This window comes from Tripterygium wilfordii, chromosome 2, assembly GCF_013401445.1.
Source record: "Tripterygium wilfordii isolate XIE 37 chromosome 2, ASM1340144v1, whole genome shotgun sequence".
NCBI classification, from domain to species: Eukaryota; Viridiplantae; Streptophyta; class Magnoliopsida; order Celastrales; family Celastraceae; genus Tripterygium; species Tripterygium wilfordii.
Window position 1 is genome coordinate 7,839,489 of NC_052233.1, and position 21,935 is coordinate 7,861,423.

Consider the following 21,935-nt stretch of genomic DNA (forward strand, 5'->3'; position numbering starts at 1 on the left):
CCCAATAGATCAGTCATTTTTCATAGCCGGCCCACTAGATTAATCGTATTTCCAATTGTGATTTTTAGAAGCCGGTATACTAGATTGTACTTAATTATAAAAAGGTATAACCACTAAAACATTCTTTTAAAAAAGTACATTGGGACCAGTTTTTACCAAAATAAACTCAAATTTGATTTTATCTCTTCAGGAACTGCGATATAATAGTAATACTTTTGATCAGAATGTCCAATTTAATATTCAATTTATATCTTTTCCTCATAAAATGATGATACAAATGTTGGAATGTAAATTTTATTGCATTACATGTCTTTCTGGTTCAATTGTATCATTTTAATGGATTTTTGGTGTTAATGATACTATAGTGATACATCTCTACAGATGTAAATGTTTTTTCAAAACAAGCAAGAGAGATACAAACCAAGAAAAGAAAATCAAGAAAGGAAAAATAATTAGGAAGATGAAGTATGCATATTGGGTCAATTGTATATTTTTAGTGGATTTTTGGTGTTGGTGATACTATAGTGATACATCTCTGCAGTTGTACAATATCAATTTCCCTAAATTTGCTTCTGCTTATTATACGAGAAGAATAAAAGACAAAAAATATAAAACAAGACAAAACAAGAGTCATTCCGATCAATTTGATGAGGATCACCTCATCAGTTCTCACTCTCTGTATTTTATAGTGTTGAGAAAATTTCCTATCAATCATACCATAATATTTATTGACATGCTCCTCATACTTGCTGTACAAAGTGGGAATTGTGATGGATAAGATGGTTTATGTGATAGTATCAATGACAAAGATTCATTAAAAACAAATTGAAATTTGAGAGGAGAGAAGAAGAATTGTAGATATAAATCAAAAAATATCATAAACAAGATGATAAAATTATCCTTAAATTATATTTTTTTATAATTTTAAAAAAACTCATGACCTTTTTACAATTAAATTGTTGAAAGTATTCTTAATGACAATTCTCCGTTTCCAATTTTCCAGTATTCTTTACAAATTTGATCGTAAACAATACAAGACAAGCAGAGCCTCATAATTTGCGAGCCCAAAGAGGTTCAATTCCGGGTTGGATTAACCTGTCGGACCAATACCGAGTCGCGACAGACCCGTGTTCGTACCAGTTTGTGGTCTGATCTGACAGTGCCACAAAAACCCTAATCTTGGTTCTGCACGACCAGCCAAAAACCTCGGAGCCAACTGAAATGGGAACATCCTCAATCAAAACAAGAAAGTCTTCCGGTCATCCTCTAAAAGCCTAAACCCATAGAGTGCGCACATTTCAGTTCTCGCTCGGTTGTTCACTTGACAATGAGCTTAACTCACTGTAGCAACCTCCCTTTCTCTTCAATCTTTCTCCATAAATCAGTGTGTTCGAAATCTCCTGTTTTCCTCTGCTCTTCTAAGAAGAAATGCAACCGAAACTTCTTTCCCCTCAACCTACAGACATGGCGGCCGCGGTTTGCTTCAAAGGAGCTTGGTCGAGTCTGCCGGGTCCGTTGCGAGCAAAAGAAGACGCACACAGAATTAACAACGGACGCGCCGCCGGCAAGAGGTAAACGAACCGATATAAAGAAGATTCTGATCCTTGGTGCTGGTCCCATCGTGATTGGACAAGCTTGCGAGTTTGATTACTCTGGCACTCAGGCATGCAAGGCCCTCAAAGAGGAGGGCTATGAAGTTATTTTGATTAATTCGAATCCGGCCACTATCATGACCGACCCGGACTTGGCGGATAGGACTTACATTGCACCCATGACGCCGGAGTTGGTGGAGCAAGTGCTCGAACAGGAGCGTCCTGACGCCCTACTACCGACCATGGGCGGCCAGACCGCGCTGAATCTTGCAGTGGCTTTAGCTGATAGCGGGGCACTGGAGAAGTACGGCGTTGAATTGATAGGTGCCAAGCTAGACGCGATTAAGAAGGCCGAGGATCGCGACCTGTTCAAGCAGGCGATGAAGCATATTGGCATCAAAACCCCTCCCTCTGGGATTGGAAACACTCTGGAGGAATGCATTGAAATTGCTAATAAAATTGGGGAATTTCCTTTGATTATTAGACCAGCCTTTACTCTGGGAGGCACTGGGGGCGGAATTGCCTATAATAAAGACGAGTTTGAGGCAATATGTAAGGCGGGTTTAGCTGCTAGTTTGACTTCTCAGGTTTTGGTGGAAAAATCTCTTCTTGGATGGAAGGAATATGAATTGGAAGTTATGCGGGACTTGGCAGACAATGTGGTGATTATTTGTTCTATTGAGAATTTCGATCCTATGGGAGTCCATACTGGGGATTCGATAACGGTTGCTCCAGCACAAACTTTGACTGATAAGGAGTACCAGAGGTTGAGGGATTATTCAATTGCAATAATAAGGGAGATTGGAGTGGAGTGTGGGGGTTCAAATGTGCAATTTGCAGTGAACCCAGTGGATGGCGAAGTGATGGTTATTGAAATGAATCCAAGGGTCTCAAGATCATCTGCTTTGGCATCTAAGGCTACGGGGTTCCCTATAGCAAAAATGGCTGCTAAGTTGTCAGTTGGGTACTCTTTAGACCAGATTCCAAACGACATTACAAAGAAAACGCCAGCTAGTTTTGAGCCATCGATTGATTATGTGGTTACTAAGGTAGATGCTTTACACCCAATTTTTTAAGCGTTCTGTAGATGGCTGATGTTGCTTATCTTTTATAGACTGTTTTACATCTTCTTTTACTTGCTGTTATTGTTCATTCCTATTACATTTACGTGCAGATTCCTCGATTTGCATTCGAGAAATTTCCTGGTTCGGAACCAATATTGACAACACAGATGAAATCTGTTGGGGAAAGCATGGCAATAGGTCGAACATTTCAAGAGTCTTTTCAGAAAGCACTTCGCTCATTGGAATGTGGCTACTTTGGATGGGGTTGTGCACAAGTTAAGGCGCTTGAATGGGACTTGGAGAAGATGAAGTACAGTCTTCGAGTACCAAACCCTGACCGCATCCATGCCATATATGCTGCAATGAAGAAGAACATGAGTGTGGATAATATTCATGAGTTGAGTTATATTGACAAGTGGTTCTTGACTCAGCTTAGAGAGCTTGTAGATGTCGAACAATACCTTCTAAGTCAGAGTTTGTCCAACCTGTCAAAGGACGACTTTTATGAGATTAAAAGAAGAGGGTTCAGTGATAAGCAGATAGCATTTGCAACTAAATCAACAGAGAGAGAAGTCCGGTCAAAGAGGATCTCTCTTGGAGTTACTCCAACATATAAGCGCGTGGATACTTGCGCTGCAGAGTTTGAGGCAAACACTCCTTATATGTATTCTTCCTATGATTTTGAGTGTGAATCAGCTCCAACCAAAAGAAAGAAGGTTTTAATTTTAGGTGGAGGACCAAATCGTATTGGGCAGGGCATTGAGTTTGATTATTGTTGTTGTCATGCATCTTTTGCCCTTCAGGTTGGTGGTTTCTTTCTTGCTTCAATTCAATCAATGGCATCTCTTTAGAACATTTAATCACATTTTTCATGTTATGTTTAACATCCTGCTCATACATGGCCTTATTACCATGTGTGGATACACTATACTTAATACATTTTTCTAAAACGGTTTCTTCTTTCTTCCTTACCATGCAGAGTGCTGGATATGAGACTATTATGATGAATTCAAATCCCGAAACAGTCTCCACAGATTACGACACCAGTAATCGTCTCTACTTTGAGCCTCTAACAGTTGAAGATGTTCTGAATGTGATTGATTTGGAACTACCTGATGGCATCATTGTTCAGTTTGGAGGTCAAACACCTCTGAAACTAGCTCTCCCTATCCAACATTACCTAGACGAGCACAGGCCTCTATCTGCCAGTGGGGCTGGGCCTGTACGCATTTGGGGCACATCCCCAGATTCGACAGATGCAGCCGAGGATAGAGAGCGGTTTAATGCAATCCTTAATGAGTTGAAAATTGAACAACCAAAGGGAGGTATTGCCAAAAGTGAAGCGGCTGCCCTTGCCATTGCGAATGAGGTTGGTTATCCAGTTGTGGTTCGTCCTTCTTATGTGTTGGGTGGGCGGGCAATGGAAATTGTATATACTGACAGAAAGCTTGTGACTTACCTTCAAAATGCCGTTGAGGTGGATCCAGAACGTCCAGTTTTGATTGATAAGTATTTATCTGATGCTGTCGAAATTGATGTGGATGCACTTGCTGACTCACATGGCAATGTGGTGATTGGTGGTATAATGGAGCATATTGAGCAGGCTGGGATCCATTCTGGTGACTCAGCTTGCACAATTCCCACCAGAACTGTTCCACCTTCTTGCTTAGACACAATTAGGTCATGGGCAACAAAATTGGCCAAGAGGATAAATGTTTGTGGACTTGTGAACTACCAGTTTGCCATCACACCTTCTCAGGATGTTTTCTTGCTTGAAGCAAATCCTAGAGCTTCCCGTACTGTCCCATTTGTGTCTAAGGCAATTGGACATCCATTGGCTAAGTATGCTGCGCTCCTTATGTCTGGCAAGTTACTTGAGGAGATAGATTTTGTGACAGAGGTAATCCCAGGACATGTATCAGTCAAGGAAGCTGTTCTTCCATTTGAGAAGTTCCAAGGCTGTGATGTGATGTTAGGACCGGAGATGCGTAGCACTGGTGAGGTGATGGGCATTGATTTCAGGTTTGCTGTCGCATTTGCAAAGGCCCAAATTTCTGCTGGGCAAATGCTACCACTTTCCGGCACTGTATTCATTAGTTTGAATGATTTGACGAAATCCCATGCTGAAAGGATCGTAAAGGCGTTTCTAGGACTTGGATTTAGGATTGTTTCAACTTCTGGAACAGCTCACTTTCTTGAGTTGAAAGATATCCCTGTGGAGAGAGTTCTAAAGATGCATGAGGGCCGACCACATGCTAGTGATATGATTGCCAATGGGCAGATCCAGTTGATGGTGATTACAAGCTCTGGGGATACACTTGATGAGATAGATGGTGCGAAGCTAAAGAGAATGGCTCTTGCATACAAGATTCCTGTAATTACAACAGTTGAGGGAGCCTTGGCAAGTGCGGAGGCAATAAAGAGCTTGAAATCCAGCACTGTGAAGATGATTGCGCTCCAGGACTTCTTTAATGTTGAAGATAATACAGGGAGTAGTAAAAGCTTGCAGTCAGCTTCTTCCTCCCAATGATCAAGTTGGCATTCCTTAATAGCTCTTGTTTTCTTTTTAGTTCATGATTCTTTAGTGTGTCCTTAATGTTGCGTTTGGAACAGAATTTCAATCAAGTTGAATTGTTTTGAACTTTTGATCAAAAAATTTCCCTCATATTCTTTTGATCCATGTAGGGCATATTGGAATAATTTTAAAATTTGGGTTGATGGGTTTCCAAATTGGAACGTTTGAAAATTCGGTCACTGTGTGGGAACTCGACAAACTCTTTCAGTGACCAAAAGTTGTATGAAACCCCAATTTTGTCGGTATCTTTTACTTTTCCACCTATTAATGTGTAACATAGATTTGCATGACTCAAATTAGTATGTCAGCTTATCTCATGTAATAATTTTTCATCTTCACGTTAATTGATCTCCTCTAAGATCTCATATGAGGCAGTCTGATATTCAATTGCTTCTCTATACTGATGGAATCTTTGCTTTCTTGTTTCTCTCTAAGGGTACTGTAAATGGGCCTGTATGGTTGGATTAGGCATGTCAAGGATTGGGAAAACTTTAGTCACACCCAACCTTTTACTAAAGACACCCCAATTTGAGTTGACCATCCCTTGTAAAACTCAATTGACGGGGTGTCTTTAGTAAAAAGTGGGGTGTGACTAAAGTTTTCCCAAGGATTGTGCAAGGCCTTGCTTCAATGGACATCCTGGGCTCTGTTAGGTTCTTCTGCATACTGGGCTTGGACCTTGGACAAGTCATTTCCTCTCAGTCCAGTTGATTTAACAAAAACGACCACAAAACAGTTGGTTTTTTTTTTTTTTTTAACATGTTAAAATTGCACTCTCAAGTCTCTGAATACTTGTTCAAATTTCTCATGAGTCTCTGAACACTTTGGTCAACTAGTGAACCAAAAGATATAATTACAAAATGGTGTCGTGAGTTTCTTTTATAACGCTACCACTAATCTCATGTACTAATCTTCTACCAACTAATCTTCCGTATGATGTGATAGAGAAAAGCCGCCTCTTTCACTAATAACATTTTGTCCGTTTTAGGTTATGCATAGATTTATCCTCCCAAGCCTAGCTCATACTAGGCCCAGGGGACTTAATCCAACAATCGATTCCCAGCAGGGCCATGCCTGTGGCTCAACCTTAGGAAAACCAATTGTTGTTAGTTAGCGATGTGGAATTGTAACATTCCATTCCACCACGCTTCCAAAGCCGGTGACCACAACTTTCACTCTAAACCTCAGGATTTTGTCATTTTTTCTAGGCAGGGGCGGATGCACCTTGACACTAAGGGGGGCAATTGCCCCCTTAGTTTTTTTTGAAAAATGTCCTTGTAGTACTAACTACTAAGATTTTCTATTTTGCCCACCTTAGTTGTTTGAAAAATACCCTTGTAGTACTAAGATTTTCTACTTTGCCCCCTTACTTTTTAAAAGCTATCCTATATGCTATCCATTTTTAATCTTGCCCCTTTTAAAAAACTACTTTTCCAAATCTATTCCATTAAATTTTTTTTATTCCAAAGTCATTAAACTTACCCTTAAAACTATAAGGCCAAAATTAAAATCCACTTTGACCTCTTTATAAAATATCCAAAGTATGAAGGTCCAGACCCACTCAATTTTGTTCCCCTAAAACTAGAAGGTCGAAGCCTAACCCTACTTTTTGCTCTCTACAAAGTACACAATTAGGCAAATTATATCACGGTTAGAAATTATTATATCAAGAAAGTCAAATAACTATTATATGATTGAGAAATTGATTTGTTTGGTGTTAAACCCTTCAGATTTCCATGACGACTACAAAACGAACATTTTGCAACTATGATTTTTTGTAAATAGTCTCAAAAAAATTCAGGGGCAACCGAACCCTGCAAGAATTTTTTGCCCCCTTTTGTCTAAAATCCTAGTTTTACCCCTGTTTCTAGGTAGCCTTTCTGCTATGCCGTTTGGCCTAGTCCCATACTTGGACATGGGAATGCACGCCCACACTTGCATAGATGGGTCGCGTTGATATCAAATAATAGAGAAATGCCGCCCCCCTTCATTAATAAAATTTTGTCAGATTTGGGCTCATAGTTTGCATGAATTTGTCCTCCGAAACTCAGCCCATACTGGGCCTGGGAAACCCGGTTCAACAACCAATCCCCTGCAGGACCTGGTCTGTGTCCTAACCTCAAAAAAAAATCAGTTGTTGTTAGTAAACGATGTGGGATCGTAACACCATGTGTATGGAAAATGTTGAACATTCCATGATCTCTTTTGAGAAGTTATTTAAAGTAGACTTTTCTGACTGATTAAGACTTCACTAATTGAGAGCCATCTTAAGATTTATAAAATTGTCAAGTGTCCAACCTAACTCAACTAGCGAATCTCGACTTCTAGAAAGCAAACGAAGACCACTAAGTCATTGATCTTACTCTTTAAGACTATTGAGCTTTGTTATATATGCTCGTAGTTGTTATCCTTATTTTTAACTTTTTAGACATACAAGTCTCTAAAGTCCAAAGTTGTTTAATATCCAAGCAACTTATAAACTCAAGTAACCTTAAGAGAGGGATAAACCCAAAGTTCTCTAATTACTTTAATTAACAGGTTAATTTTGTTTATGACATGTTGGGTTGTTGGACATCCAATATTCCTCCCCCTCCCCAATTGTCTTCTCATTCATATTGAGAGCTTGAGAATTGCATGTGATTAGGGAATCTTGGACCAACCATATTTGTCATCCTATATTTGATTTTAGTGCCAATTCCTGTAATGTTCAGTGTACGTACGTACCCTCTGTTTCCAGAAATTATTAGAGCCTCGTGTAACCCATCGAAGCCCAAACCCACATGCCAAAATTCCTAGATTTCACTGTCTGTCTCCTGTTCTGTGTATTGTAGTTCACGTACATATGATAATTGGTGTTCAAAATTCCACTAGTGTAATTATAAAAACGTGTCCGCTGGTACGGCTTTTTTCTTTGGAAAAGAGAAGGAAGCAGAAAACCATGAAGAGATCGAGTTATATGTATATCTAGCTGTAGTCAGGATTATATATATATATATATGTATCTGTCTCTCTTCTGTATTTGCTATATCAAGTCCAAGTGGGAAACTGGTTGGAGCAAACTAAGACCTCCATTAAAACCGTGTGGACCTTTTTCTCCAAAAAAAAAAAGCAAAACTCAATCAATGGTTGAAAAAAGAAGCATGTTGGTGGAATATAAACTGGTTTGAAGCCGAAATCAGTGAAGGTGACAACTTCTGTAGCATCTAACAGACTAACACTTGGCATTCCCTTTGAACTCTGCAATCGAAGTTCAAAATTATTTCATGATCGTTGGGCTGCTAGAAGCTTAGTTTTTATTATTGATTTTGCTGGGTTTGGTTTGGTCAATATTAATTGTTGATCGAGTCCATGAACATTCATTAGGTATGCAGAACAATTAATTTTGAAAGTTCTCGGTCAAGTCTCGAGAATGTTTTTAGTCATGGTCTTTGCTAGACGCGTGTGCAACGAAGACCAGAAGCTGATGCGTAGAGAGACACTAAGATCAAATTAATGAGTAAGCTTGATTTGATGTGTTGAAGTAGTAGCGATGATGCCGTATAATGCAAGTGCACTTATAAGTGGGATATAATCAATAATAGGATGTGCATAATTGTTATTAACTTGTGACCATTCAACCTGATTAGGACATTATGTGCTAAGATTGGAATCTCATATTCGATTGGTATAATCCATTTGAGTTACATGATATGAGTAAAAATTTAGTATCTCTCACACAATCATAGCGTTTTCTGCGTTTTCTGGGCATAAGAACCAATAGGGATAGTCGAATAAGAACAAATCCAGTGCAAGCCTTTGGTCCAAAGCAGTGTTATAATCATAAATCCCACACCGGTTGGGAATGGTTTATATGGATGGTTTACCTCTTTACAATCATCTAGGCCTTTTCTCTAGACTCAAGTATCATTAAGTGAGACGATCCATAGAGAAACAAAATCATAGCGGTTCGATACATTCACAGTGAATCGATAAATCCAAAACGGACAATATCATTGGTTGCATGGGGTCAAATTTCTGACATTGTGTCTGAGCAATTCGATCCAATTACACGTAGCCTCTACTCCATGCATTGGGCCATCGGTCTCTTCAATCCACACGTGCGAGAGAGTGTTATGACCCTAAATCCCACACTTACCAAACCGAATGCTTTATATGGGAAAGCAAGTCTTAGGGTCCGGGTTATGCAGTGAATCGAACTTGAGTGGCTCAACTGACTTGCATGCATGCATGTAATTAATTATCACCTTAACTTTTTTCGATTGAATGAACTGTTAAGATTGGAATCTCATATCTGATTGGTATAATCCATTTGAGTTACATGATATGAGTAAAAGTTCAGTATCTCTCACACAATCAAAGCGTTTTCTGGACATAAGAACCAATAGGGATAGTCGAATAAGAATAAAGCCAGTGCAAGCCTTTGGTCCAAAGTAGTGTTATAACCATAAATCTCACACCAGTTGGGAATGGTTTATATGGGTGGTTTACCTCTTTACAATCATCTAGGCCTTTTATCTAGACTCAACTATCATTAAGTGAGATGACCTAGAGAGGAACAAAATCGTACGAGTCCGATGCATCCACAGTGAACCGATAAACCCAAAGCGTACAATATCATTGGTTGCATGGGATGAGATTTGACATTGTGTCTGAGCAATCCGATCCAATTAGACGTAACCTCTACTCCATGCATTGGGCCATTGGTCTGTTCATTCCACACGTGCGAGAGAGTGTTATGACCCTAAATCCCACACTTACCAAACCGAATGCTTTATATGGGAAAGCAAGTCTTAGGGTCCGGGTTATGCAGTGAATCGAACTTGAGTGGCTCAACTGACTTGCATGCATGCATGTAATTAATTATCACCTTAGCTTTTTTCGAATTTCTTGTGATTAATTAATAAATATATATTTAATAAGACTTACTGACTTCACAATGCAGACATAAGAGCCCCCACCAGAGTTGATGCAATTTGTATACATTATCTTCACCGCTATATATTATATAGGCCATGGGGGCGCGCGGGAAATGAAGGCCAAGGCCCAAGTGTGTTTACACTTTACACTACTTGTTCGTCTCTTATATATCAATATGAACGTACTCTTTCAGGATTTGTATTACTTTATATATATCCAACTATAGAGATATATATATATATATATATATATATATAGTCATCACCCTTTCTGATAAATGGAGACTTACCCATAAAAAAACTGTACTTCATGCCTTTCTCTTTATTAACAACTTAAGGTCCACACGCTATAGACTATTTTCAGAGAGGCATATATATATATATATGTATAGAGAGAGAGAGAGAGAGAGAGAGAGAGAGAGACACAGAGCATAGGGAGGAGAATATTGCCAACTCCAACCGCTTCCACTGCAAATTAAAGTGAACCTCTTAGATTATGTCTTTTTTTCTTCTATAAAGTGGAATTTTCGGTCATCTTTAGATTGCAACTTAATGGTTATTTTATATATATATTGGGTGGGTTTTCTTCATTTTTCTTTTCTTTGGTGTAGAATATGACAAGAAGATATATTATATCTAATCGGTACACTATCATGTATTTATACTTATTTGAATGATGTTGGCCTGGTGGTAAAGTTTATGTCAGTCATGCTCTCACATCAGAGTTCAATCCTCAAACGCATGAGTTCTTATATGAATTTTTCATGAATTTACTTGTAGTTTGCGGAACAATACCTAATTGGTACACTCTTGTATATTATACTTGTATGAGTACTGAAACTGGTCACAATTCGTTAATGGCAGCTTAATTAGGACTTCTTAGCCAGAGTTTTCTCACTTCATCATGTGCCCAACGAGTTGACCAGCTCTTCACCAACCTTACCCTACCTATGTCTCTCATGTCCTTATCCATACAAACACACACACACACACACACACACACACACACATATATATATATTATATGTGTGTGTGTTTATGTTTGGCACTCAATGGTTGGGTATGTTTAGGTGGTGGTTATGGGAGTAGAAAGATAGCATTTTCTGTCTCAGTGGTGGCAGCAAGCCCAATAACTGACTTACCCTGATCTTGGGCCACTTGTCATTTTGATAAAGGCTGATGTAGTAATTCCAAGTGCGGACCATTTGACTTGTGCATTAAAATGGCACTCTTTATGTCTTTTTCTTCAATATTATGAGAAGATTATCTCTCTCTCTCTCTCTAATCTATAATCACATTGGATCCTCTGAAGAACAATCAAGGTTAATTAAAATCATTAGCTAAGTGTCTATTAATAAATCCAAGAAATTAACATCGACAGTAGAAGAACTAGACTTAATTACTCCTTCAATTCTCTTAATTATATATTCACATAATTATAAGACTCTGCACAAGAAAATGAACGTCAAATTAAATTAAATTTAAAGAAGTGGCATAAATGTCTTTGAGTAACCAATATTTCCTATCATGCTATGACTTTTCTGTTAATTGAGTTGAAAACTAAACTAAGTCCAAGAAAGTTGGAGAGAGACTCTGCCTGCCAAGGTTTTCTCACTAGAAAATTTAGTTCCATGGAAAAGTTGCACCGGCAACAGGAAATTTTGCTAAGAAAAAAACAAAAAAGAAGAATTTTGTTTGAAAACAACAACGGGAGGATATATAGAGGTTTGATTTTAATTAGAAAGACAGATCAAAAAAAATTAAGAATCAATGTCATAACGCGCTTATTTAATGATTCACTGTTAATTTATAGACTAAATAATGGTATACTATTTAATAGATGGTATCGTCTAATTTTAAATCTCTTCACCCGCTTAACTTTCCTCTAACAATTGACCAATTGAGACATATATATCCAATTCAACGAATTCTTTTTTTAAGTAAGCAGGAGTGGGGGCTCGAATTTGTGTATAACTCAATTCGAGAATATATCTTAATCATCTCAGCTAGGACCGAGTTGTTCCCCATCTTAATATATGTTGATAATTCTCACATAAAATATCATTATTTGTAAGTCTAATTAGTCGTGTATGTAATAGTTAACTGGTGGATTATATATGTGGTGAATAATTGAATATTATAATACTTTTTTTACCTGACTTATGGGTTACATGCATAACAGAGTCCCTAGTACTCTTTTTTTTTTTTTTTTTTGTCTGCAGAGTCCCTAGTACTTATTAACATATATAGATAATTTTATTTCTTAACCATCAAGAACGCATTTTCTTGTAGTATAACATCCTATAATAACTCCACAACTAAACGTATTTCTGTGAGAATACTATTGTGATGAGTGACTTCTTGAGAAAGTAAAGTTGTTATAATTTGAAGAATGAGTAGAGGAGAAAGATTGGACCCAACGACACTTGAAGTATTGTCCCACATTAGACCAAAGGCTCATGTGCGTTTTATCCCTAAAAGAGCCCTCAAGTGTTTGATGGTTGGGCACCACTTATAAGTTGAATGAAACTCTCAAAATTTTCTAATCTGGGTTTCCTAATAAAAGTTGTGCGGACTCAATATATCCATATGAATCCGATAATCGAAAGCGGATAATATTATTGATATGATTTAAATCTCAAAGAGGAGTTTTGATACAATTTTAATTATTCTATTTCCACAAGTAGACAGTAACCAAACGGATCGATCAATCGATTTAAAGAAAGGAAACGCCGCAGCCACGCAACCATAAATAATATTCAATTGATGACGTCATTATGACGCACCCTCCTTGGGCCCCTAATTCCCTATTAATAGGGCCTCCCCATTTGCTGCTTCGAGCACCCCACACACTCACACGCTCTTTCTGAAAAGCTGAAAAGTAAAACAAAAAGGGTTTGCGAGAGAGATGGAGATGAAGTATTGTGACACAGCCGCTGCTACTTCATCTCCTCAACAATCTAATTCTCCTAAATCTTCTTCCCCTTCTTCTCCTTCAACTCCTCCTCCTCCTCCGCCGCAAGTGGTCATTAGTCCCTGTGCTGCTTGTAAGATATTGCGGCGGCGGTGTGCCGAGAAATGTGTGTTGGCACCTTACTTTCCGCCCACTGAACCCGCCAAGTTCACCATCGCCCACCGCGTCTTCGGTGCGAGCAACATCATCAAGTTCTTGCAAGTAAGCTATCTGTTTATATCATCACATACACGTTCCTTTTGGCATGTTCTCAGGAGATACTGTTCTCCTATTCATTCACTGTGGATACATCGATTTTACTCTCAAAATCTTATTTATACATGTCTTGTCTTCAATGTGAGACGGGCTGGATTTTTATTATAAATCAATCAATTAAGTTATGTGAATTCGATGTGAGATATTTTTAACAAAACAATCCTTGCATTATTTCCCGTGACATCCATGTGAGGTGGGAATTAATGGTTCAAAGTGTGAAGACAGGACAAGGGTGCCGTGGGTGTTTTGGAAAACCACAGTAGAGGACTTGTCTAAGTCACCAAGTCTAAGTGTGTCTGGTCTTTATAGTTAATTAATCGTCCAAAATCAGACTTCGTTTAGAGGTGGATAGCAATTTTCAAGCAATTTTCTGAGAGTATTCTTTCTCATAGTGGAGCCACACCAATTTATGCTAAATTACAAAAACCACCCTGCCATTTCTAAAAACTTTTTTCATAGTAGAATTTATATATATATATATTCGTTGATGGACTTCTCCAATTAACTGTTGATGGAATTTCATTCAGGAATTGCCAGAATCTCAAAGGCCAGATGCAGTGAGCAGCATGGTTTACGAAGCAAGTGCAAGAATCAGAGACCCTGTTTATGGATGTGCAGGAGCAATCTGTCAACTACAAAAACAAGTTGTGGAGCTCCAAGCACAGTTAGCCAAGGCGCAAGCTGAAATAGCCAACATGCAATGCCAGCAAACCAACCTTGTGGCCTTAATCTGCATGGAAATGTCACAACAATCCCCTCAGTCTTCATCTCCACAACAATCCGTCGACAATTTCATTACGAGCCCAGAGAGTTACCAAAGCGACCCATGCTTCATCGACGACAATAATTTAGGGTCGCTCTGGGAGCCACTCTGGACATGAATATATATATACATATCGGATCGGAGAGAGACTGTTTTCATGAATTGAAGCAAAAAACATGAATTATCAATTACTTAACCGATATTACTACTTCGAGATGTACCAATGAAGTCCTCCTAACTCGAGAGCTGATAATTGCTCTAATGGGAAGGAGGAGTTGAACGACAATATTAGTTGATTAGTCTAATAAGTTATATAATTATGTGAACTTTCAAAGCATGTTGGGGGGAAGAAATTACCTAATTAAATTAGGATCTAATCTCTTTGTTAAAGCTTAAAGAAGTTCACAATGAGTCATTTTCTTCCATATATGATATTTAATTTATGTTACAAGTCTTTGTTCTGATCTTCCAATTGTGTGCTGATTATTGTAACTTTTTGGTCACCTACTATAACTACTTAACAAATTGATGTATCATCGATCGATCGATCAATGCCTCGTCAAACGATCTTTTGACCAAATCTCTTGTGACCTTTGCAGTAAATTTTTCACTACGGAATTGGAATAAAAAGGAGGAAAAAGCATAAGAGGTTTCCACATCAATTTTTAGGCACCAAAGTAGGTCCTAATGTCGCACAATTTGTCATAATTATATCGCACTTTATGTAAACATCATTCATGTGCGGACCCCATCATGTGTAGGAGGTCACACTTACACCAGATGATGAATTGTGTCAGATGAATTGTCTCGATCTGTACAGTAAATGTTGGTTACTACAAACTGACAAAGTTACAGTAGCTTCCAAGTAAAGTTGTACTCCTAATTAATTAATTAACTACATCTCATAAGGTTAACCCAAATTATTTATCTTAATCACTCATTAAAACACTCGATGGACATTTCGGTTGAAAGTTGAAACAGCTGCACGTACCGTACGTGTTTTGTCTTTTAACATGATTAGCTTTTTTACTTTTGTTGGTAATGAATTAATGATGGCATTTGTCTCCATTGAACGCGTTTTTGGGGCTATATAATTTTTATTTTTTTTTTAACACTCTGGTCACGTGCCAACCCACGTGATGTACTTACTTTGATTCTTAAATTAAACAAGAAAACAAAACTTTGTCACCTGTCGGCAACCGATTGATGGTTGTGTTTCTCTCTCTCTTCCTCAGCCAACATGACTTTAATTTCTATGGGGTTGAACGGCAGCGTGTATATTGTACTCTTTTTTGACTCAAAAAGTAAGCGTGTTCACAGTCGATTTCAGTCGATTTTTTTGATTTTTCATATGAATGTAATTGATCAAATAGTCGGGTTTTTTTCTTTCAATTTTTTTTTCTCGGTTTAATTTAATTTTTAATTGGAAAAATATGTAACTTTTATTATAAAAAACCCATTAATCATTTCGATTTTGACGATTTTTTTGAGAGCCCTACGCAAAAACAACGTCACACTATACCAAACCGACGAGTTGAGCAAATCTATATATGTAGGTTTCAGAGTGGATGAAAATTTCTTGGGATTATGATTTCACTATATATGAAGACAAAATATTGAATGCGAATTCTAACGAACTAGCTAAGAATAATCGCTAAGAGACAAATTTGTCCATATATGTGGATTATGGATTGTACCTGTTAAATTTTGTTGTATCAGACTATCAGTAAACGAGGCATGCAACACATGCGTGGACCAACAAATAGGGGGGGGGGGGAGGACTACAGGCCACAATTAGGAAGAATTGGTTATAATTTACCATTCTCTCGGTCAAAATTATGTTAAAATTTTGATTTAATTTTTAAAATATTTTGTTAAATATTTTTGTCATGTTAGAATATTATAGATTTTGAAAAATAAATCCTCAAACCCTAATATGCTATTTGTGAAGGAAAAAAAATCATGATTTAACACGGTTTTGGTCTATGGGGGGAGAATTATAGTTAAAAGAATTGTAGCCTCAAATTCTAGGGAAAAAAATAGTATAAGAAACTAGAGTGATTAAGTTGCCGTTAATTGCAAGTAAGTTGTCGGTTGAACGACAATCACCTTACATATAAGGGACCATCCACCCATTAGGGTGTGGGTTCGAATCCTATCCCCTCCCCAAACACTTGTTTCAAAAAAAATTGCCATTAATTATTTTTCTTTTTATATTCTTTTATTGCCCACAATGATTATGGTTCAATTAAACTCAATTATATATGAGGTTTGTAGAAAACTAGTTTATTAATTTTGTTCAAGATCGCGCCACCGACTGATTAATTGGTTAGTGGTTGAACCGCACACCTAGCATGCAATATTCCTTCTAGCTTTCACACGTACAATTAATTAAGGTGGCTAGCCGAGTATGCATCACGAGTTCCATGCATGCAAATTAACTAGTAGTTTTGAAAGTAATTAATCAAATCTAGCCCTTCTTTTTGTTATTCATCTTGAAAAATAGCACATACATGCATATTACATAGCTAGCTAAGTCAAATATACTATACATATATAATACATATATAGTCTTAATTGTCCTTTCAAGATACTATAGCTATGCTACTTGGCGTGTATTATTGCAACGACGATTGGCCATAAGTGGGGGAATTAGGCTAGGTTTGAATATACATAACATAAAACGAATTTACGGTCCAAGACGATTCTTTTATATACATAGACCACATTACGCAAATATACAAGAAATATCCTTTCATCTCTATCCATCCAGTGGGATTTGAACTTAGAACCTCAAGATCCTAAGCAAGATAGTCTACCATCGACCGGGCTATTCTTAAATCACACGTTTTGTGGGGATGAATTAATTCTACGATCAAGAATTTGTTGATGGGGGCCACTAGTAGTGCTGCAAAATTAAAGGGAGGAAAGTAAGGGGACCATAATGTTGGCGGGCATGCCGGACTCCGATTATGAAGTTAGATTGACTCTATGATATTTTAAGTAAGAGTAACGGTATTTAAAAGGTTTACCAGTTTATGGTTAGATATATAGTCTCAGTTTTCTTAGGAAGGTGATATGGACCTTCCTCCTTCCATCGATCTTTCGCATCAGAAAGGAGAGTGTGTTTCCTAAAAAGAAATCCCAATTGGAGATATGGTGACAAAACTCGTATTAAATTTCATGTGTTGATCTAGAAATAAGACTTGGGGATGTGCCTCAAATGACGACGGTGTCAGTGACAAGACCAGTGAGGGTCTCGAGGCCACTGTGAAGACATGTCCCTATGATAGTTCTAGGGATTGATTGTTGTTGAGGCAATTAATAGTGAACCTTTTGATTTTAATTATCTCTTGTAGCTTTCCATACATCCAACTTTTTAAAGTTCTCTATGCATGCACATTAATGTGTTCACTATATATCTTTGCAGTCTTTTTCATTTCTTGGTTTCTCACCAATGTAGAGGATCGACCAAACCTTGTTTGGCAACATTTCACCATGAAAATAATATCTCTTTAGTTAATCTGTTGACTAGCTATTTGATATCAATGATGTGATATTAGCTTTAGGACCCAATTAACTTCTCGTATGGATGATCATCAATCATACATAATCTATTTCATTTTGGCCGCCAACTTTTGTGAGACAGAATTTCTAATAGAAGGTGCACAAAAGTCAGACTTATTAACGCGGAAAACTCATCATTAACGCATTTGCATCATTGCATGTGTGTGTAATAAAAGATCCCTTTTTTTCTTTTTTGTTTTGGTTGGGGTGATAATATTGTTTGGGGGCTTTTTAGGACAATTTGTCAGAAACTCATTTTGCAGCCTCTTGAGTCATATAGGGATAAGATGGTGGGATGGCCCACTTCTGTTGTTTTTTTTTTTTTTTCTCTCAAAGATCAATGTGATCTGCCTTTTGTTTTAATCAAATCTAATGAAAAATATACACTAGGAAAGATAGGATAAGAAATGAGATTATTATATCTAAGGTAGGAGTAACACGTATTACAGATAAGTTGCGAGAAAAGCGTTTAAGATGGTATTGACATATTCAACGTAGAGATAGCGGTGTACCGGTGAGGATGAATGAGATAATTTGTACATGAGAGAGTAGGGGGCGGTGAGAAAGACCTAAAAAGACATAACTTGAAGTAATAAAAAATTATATGAATTTAATAGGTGGATGAATGTATGATGCATGATAGAAATGAATAGAGAAAATAAATACATGTGATGGATTTCTGGTGATGTTTTCATAGACTCATACAGCCGATCCCAAACTCTTTGAATAAAAGCTCGGATGATGATGAAGTACTCGACAGAGTCACGAAGACCAAGGGCGGATGCTTGTTGAGTCAAGGATGGGCAATTGTTCACCTGACTTATATATATATATATATGTGGCAGAAAGTTTTTTTATAATACATATTATAAAACTATAATTACTAATGAATATGATTAATTAATTTTATTTTTCAAAATTTTCAGTATCAGAAATCCACACCCCAAACAATCAATTATATTGTCCACTTTGGGGTTCCAATTCCTCTGGGTACATCGGACTATCCTCACGGGTTTGTTCCTCTCAAACCCAATAGGTGAGCTAAGCCCAACTCACCAAGTTAGGGAAAAGACCTAGTTCGTGTTTAAATTTGGGTTTTACAAATATACACCCACTGAAAGATGTTGATCTTATAGATGTGGTGGATTTTGTCTTAACATCCAGATCTAAGGAATAATCTTTAATTGCAAACTAAGTTTCATTATAATATCATTATATTGACTCATGAATTCAATACTAATCAGTGACAAATTAATATTACACCATTAATTAAATTGAAAGCATAACTAATTCACAGTGTCAAATTAACATGAATCGAAAAGAAACATGATTAGTTGCTTACATATTTATAGCTAGTCTCAAATCTTTATATATATTGATGAATAGGTTTGTAGACTTCTAAGAGAGTATTTTTTGTAATGAAAATTGTCAAGAATCGAATGGGCGATCAATAATTAAATAATAATTTAGTTGTGTATATTTTTGATGTTATCCAAATGAGGCCTTCATGTTTCAAAATATGAAAATCGTCGAAAATATTTATAAATCAACTTTCAATTATTACTTATTGTTATTCTAAAAGCTTTTGATTTTCAATATTATTTTCTATAATTTTGAAGGCACGATTAATAAATAATGGAAAAAATATTTCTGAGAACGTTGTCGCATCATAACTTCGCCAATCCTAAGATAAAATCACGCGTCAATCTTTCACGAAGACAATATTGTTTCTTCTAATGAATTTTCAAACCTCATGATAAATAACTTTCAGACAAGAAATACAACAAGTGGATCGGCTATAAACAATTTCAACAAAAAGATTGATGATACAGATTATTTCCCGAAACGGATAAATATTTGTCAAAGTATATATTGTTGAAAATATTAAATGTTTAGCTTATTCTTCCATCTTCAATCCTGCTTTAATATTCAACATTTGAAAATTACTATCCTCTCTTACTAATTATTCCTTCTTAACACTGCTGTACGTCTACTGCATCTAGAAACACTGGAACGTTTACCATGGTAGTCAATCAAAGCAGTCTCAATTTTCCATTGAATTAGTATTATTAAACTGTATGTATTTTGAATAATATTATTCAATCAATCGGAAAGGATTAATGATCGATAATCGGAAAATAATATAGCTAATTAACAAATATAATGAAACAAATTTACTACTAATCCACTGTAGATAATGTGAGGCAAAGTTACTTAGTTTCAGCAGGTTGACAGACAGGATATGTGTTGTTGAAGACAATGGCCCAAGAAAACAGAAGCTTTGGTCAGTTGTTAGCTTGTCATTGTAATATGCCTAATACTTAATTATTACTAATTGGAAATTACTTAACAAGATCAGTCGTATCAACTGTCAAGTGATAGGGTTCTTAATTAATTAATTAATTAATTAATTTTTCTGTTAAAAGACAAAATTAGAAGGAAAAAAAAATGTAACTTGTGAAATTAAAATAAGAGTTATCCTTAGAATCCGAGGTAAGAATTATATGGTCTGAGAATTTTCAAATTAGTCAACTAGTCATAGCAAAGTTGGCATGTGTGTATAAGTTGCTGGTAAATGTTAGGTATGGGATGTTGATTAGGTAACTGAAAGTAGAGAAATATGAACTTTAGGACAAGAAATTGAATTGACCATTTGAATTTTGAAGTGTTATCCCATGAAAATAAACTAAAAATGAAAGAGGGGAAAAAAGAAGAAGCACTTTTCAAAGTAGCTACCTTCTAGCTCTTTGAATTAATGGTTTGCGGCTAGATTTTCTTGAACATTTTTTTTTTGGTTTTATGCAAACAAAAGAAGAAAAACGATTGAGAATTTGAAAGAAAGAGATTATTTTTTATTATTTTTTTTAATTCTTAGTTGAATTCAAAGTATGCCGAGGCCCAATCGTAGATCAAATAGCCTCAAACTTGACCCAATTAAGTATCAACATTGGGCTCGATTGACTGCTGCGCAATATTCCTAGGCAAAACTTTGATCCGACTTTTTGAGACTAAGGATCGGTTTGGTAAAAGAGGGTAGCTAAAGGAAAATGCACTAGCGTCTTAAAAAACACTCGCTGGGTGAGCGTGTATTTTTTTAGCTGAAAGAACAGCTTAAACGTTACCGTTTCCTACATGTTTGATAGAAGAGTATGTGCCAACACTTTCCGCTTGTAGTTGTGGTATCGCTAGGCACAATCTCTACCAAACGGGCAGTTAAATTAAACGTTCATAGATTTTTGTTCATAACTTATAAGGTAGCGTCAAATATAAATTTCATAACAGTTGATAAATTAGTTTAATTTTCACAGTTTATAAGTTAGCGTTGATATTGTAAAAACAAACCCTACAAACGCCAAACGGGCACTAATACTTTCGTTGGAACAATAGGGCGGCTTTTAAGTTGGGCCTTCACTTGCACTAGCGGGACTTTACTACAGGCCTAGTGGGCCGAACAGCATGTCTGGACCAGAGAAATGGGCCGGTTTCCGATGTGGCACACTAACAGTAACAGTGGTTATTTTAATTCTAATAGATTAAATTATTATTTTATGATAACAAAATCTATAACTGAAAAACAAAAGCTCAACTACAATCCAACACCAGACATGTTTATCTTCTGCTCCAGGCATCCAGACTCCCAGTTCAACACAAGAAAATACCTTGTAAAGATAGTTATCAGCAATCTAAGCCCCAAAAGCCAGTACAGAGTTTAAAAGAAGCACATCTCCAAACATATCCAAATCCAGTACATTGTAGGCATTAGAGTTTCAGTGTTCTAAAAGCTAAACCCTGAAACCAATTCAATGTCTAAAACATAGCTTTGACAAGTTTTAAAAGTGTCGAATTCCTAGCATGCAAACAAGGACAGAGAGTGAAAAAATACTCCTATTTGCTCATCATCTTTTCTTAAACCCGTATTTTTTCCGTTCGTAGAACAGATCAGTTTTGGCACTCCCCAGATTAACAATCTTTGGACATCCATCTCTATCCTTCTCCTGCTGTGTACACTCTTTGCAATAATAAGCATCTGAGATTCCCACTCCTCCACAGATGACACATCGGCCCTGGAAAGACCCGTAATTGCATTCGTCACAAGTTCGGACAAGAGTGCAGGGACGCACATAGGAGTCACAGATTACACACTTCCCATCGCATTTCTCACAAAGTCGTCCAATGGCAATTCCTGGCTACTTCCGGCACATAATCAAATCAGGATGATGTTTGGCCAT

The 21,935-nt window shown here is 36.9% G+C and overlaps 2 protein-coding genes and 1 pseudogene across 4 annotated transcripts; 2 read left to right on the top strand and 1 right to left on the bottom strand.

Moving 5' to 3' along the window:
- Positions 1-1,065: 1,065 nt before the first annotated feature.
- On the top strand, positions 1,066-5,953 carry LOC120015259 (carbamoyl-phosphate synthase large chain, chloroplastic-like). 3 transcript variants are annotated; one of them, XM_038867605.1, is made up of 5 exons: positions 1,066-2,641; positions 2,767-3,459; positions 3,636-5,190; positions 5,667-5,709; positions 5,840-5,953. In XM_038867605.1, the coding sequence occupies exons 1-3, from the start codon at positions 1,328-1,330 to the stop codon at positions 5,184-5,186; spliced, it is 3,558 nt and encodes a 1,185-aa protein (XP_038723533.1). In that variant the 5' UTR covers positions 1,066-1,327; the 3' UTR covers positions 5,187-5,190; positions 5,667-5,709; positions 5,840-5,953. The 3 variants fall into 3 exon arrangements, with proteins under 3 accessions (XP_038723533.1, XP_038723542.1, XP_038723528.1); XM_038867614.1 differs by lacking the exons at positions 5,667-5,709; positions 5,840-5,953 and adding an exon at positions 5,342-5,583; XM_038867600.1 differs by lacking the exons at positions 5,667-5,709; positions 5,840-5,953 and having other exon boundaries at positions 3,636-5,334.
- Positions 5,954-12,972: 7,019 nt separating this feature from the next.
- LOC120007209 (LOB domain-containing protein 11-like) lies at positions 12,973-14,590 on the top strand. Its single transcript, XM_038857418.1, has 2 exons — positions 12,973-13,322; positions 13,904-14,590. The coding sequence occupies exons 1-2, from the start codon at positions 13,056-13,058 to the stop codon at positions 14,255-14,257; spliced, it is 621 nt and encodes a 206-aa protein (XP_038713346.1). The 5' UTR covers positions 12,973-13,055; the 3' UTR covers positions 14,258-14,590.
- A 6,698-nt stretch (positions 14,591-21,288) lies between these two features.
- Positions 21,289-21,935, bottom strand: LOC120006617 (annotated as a pseudogene).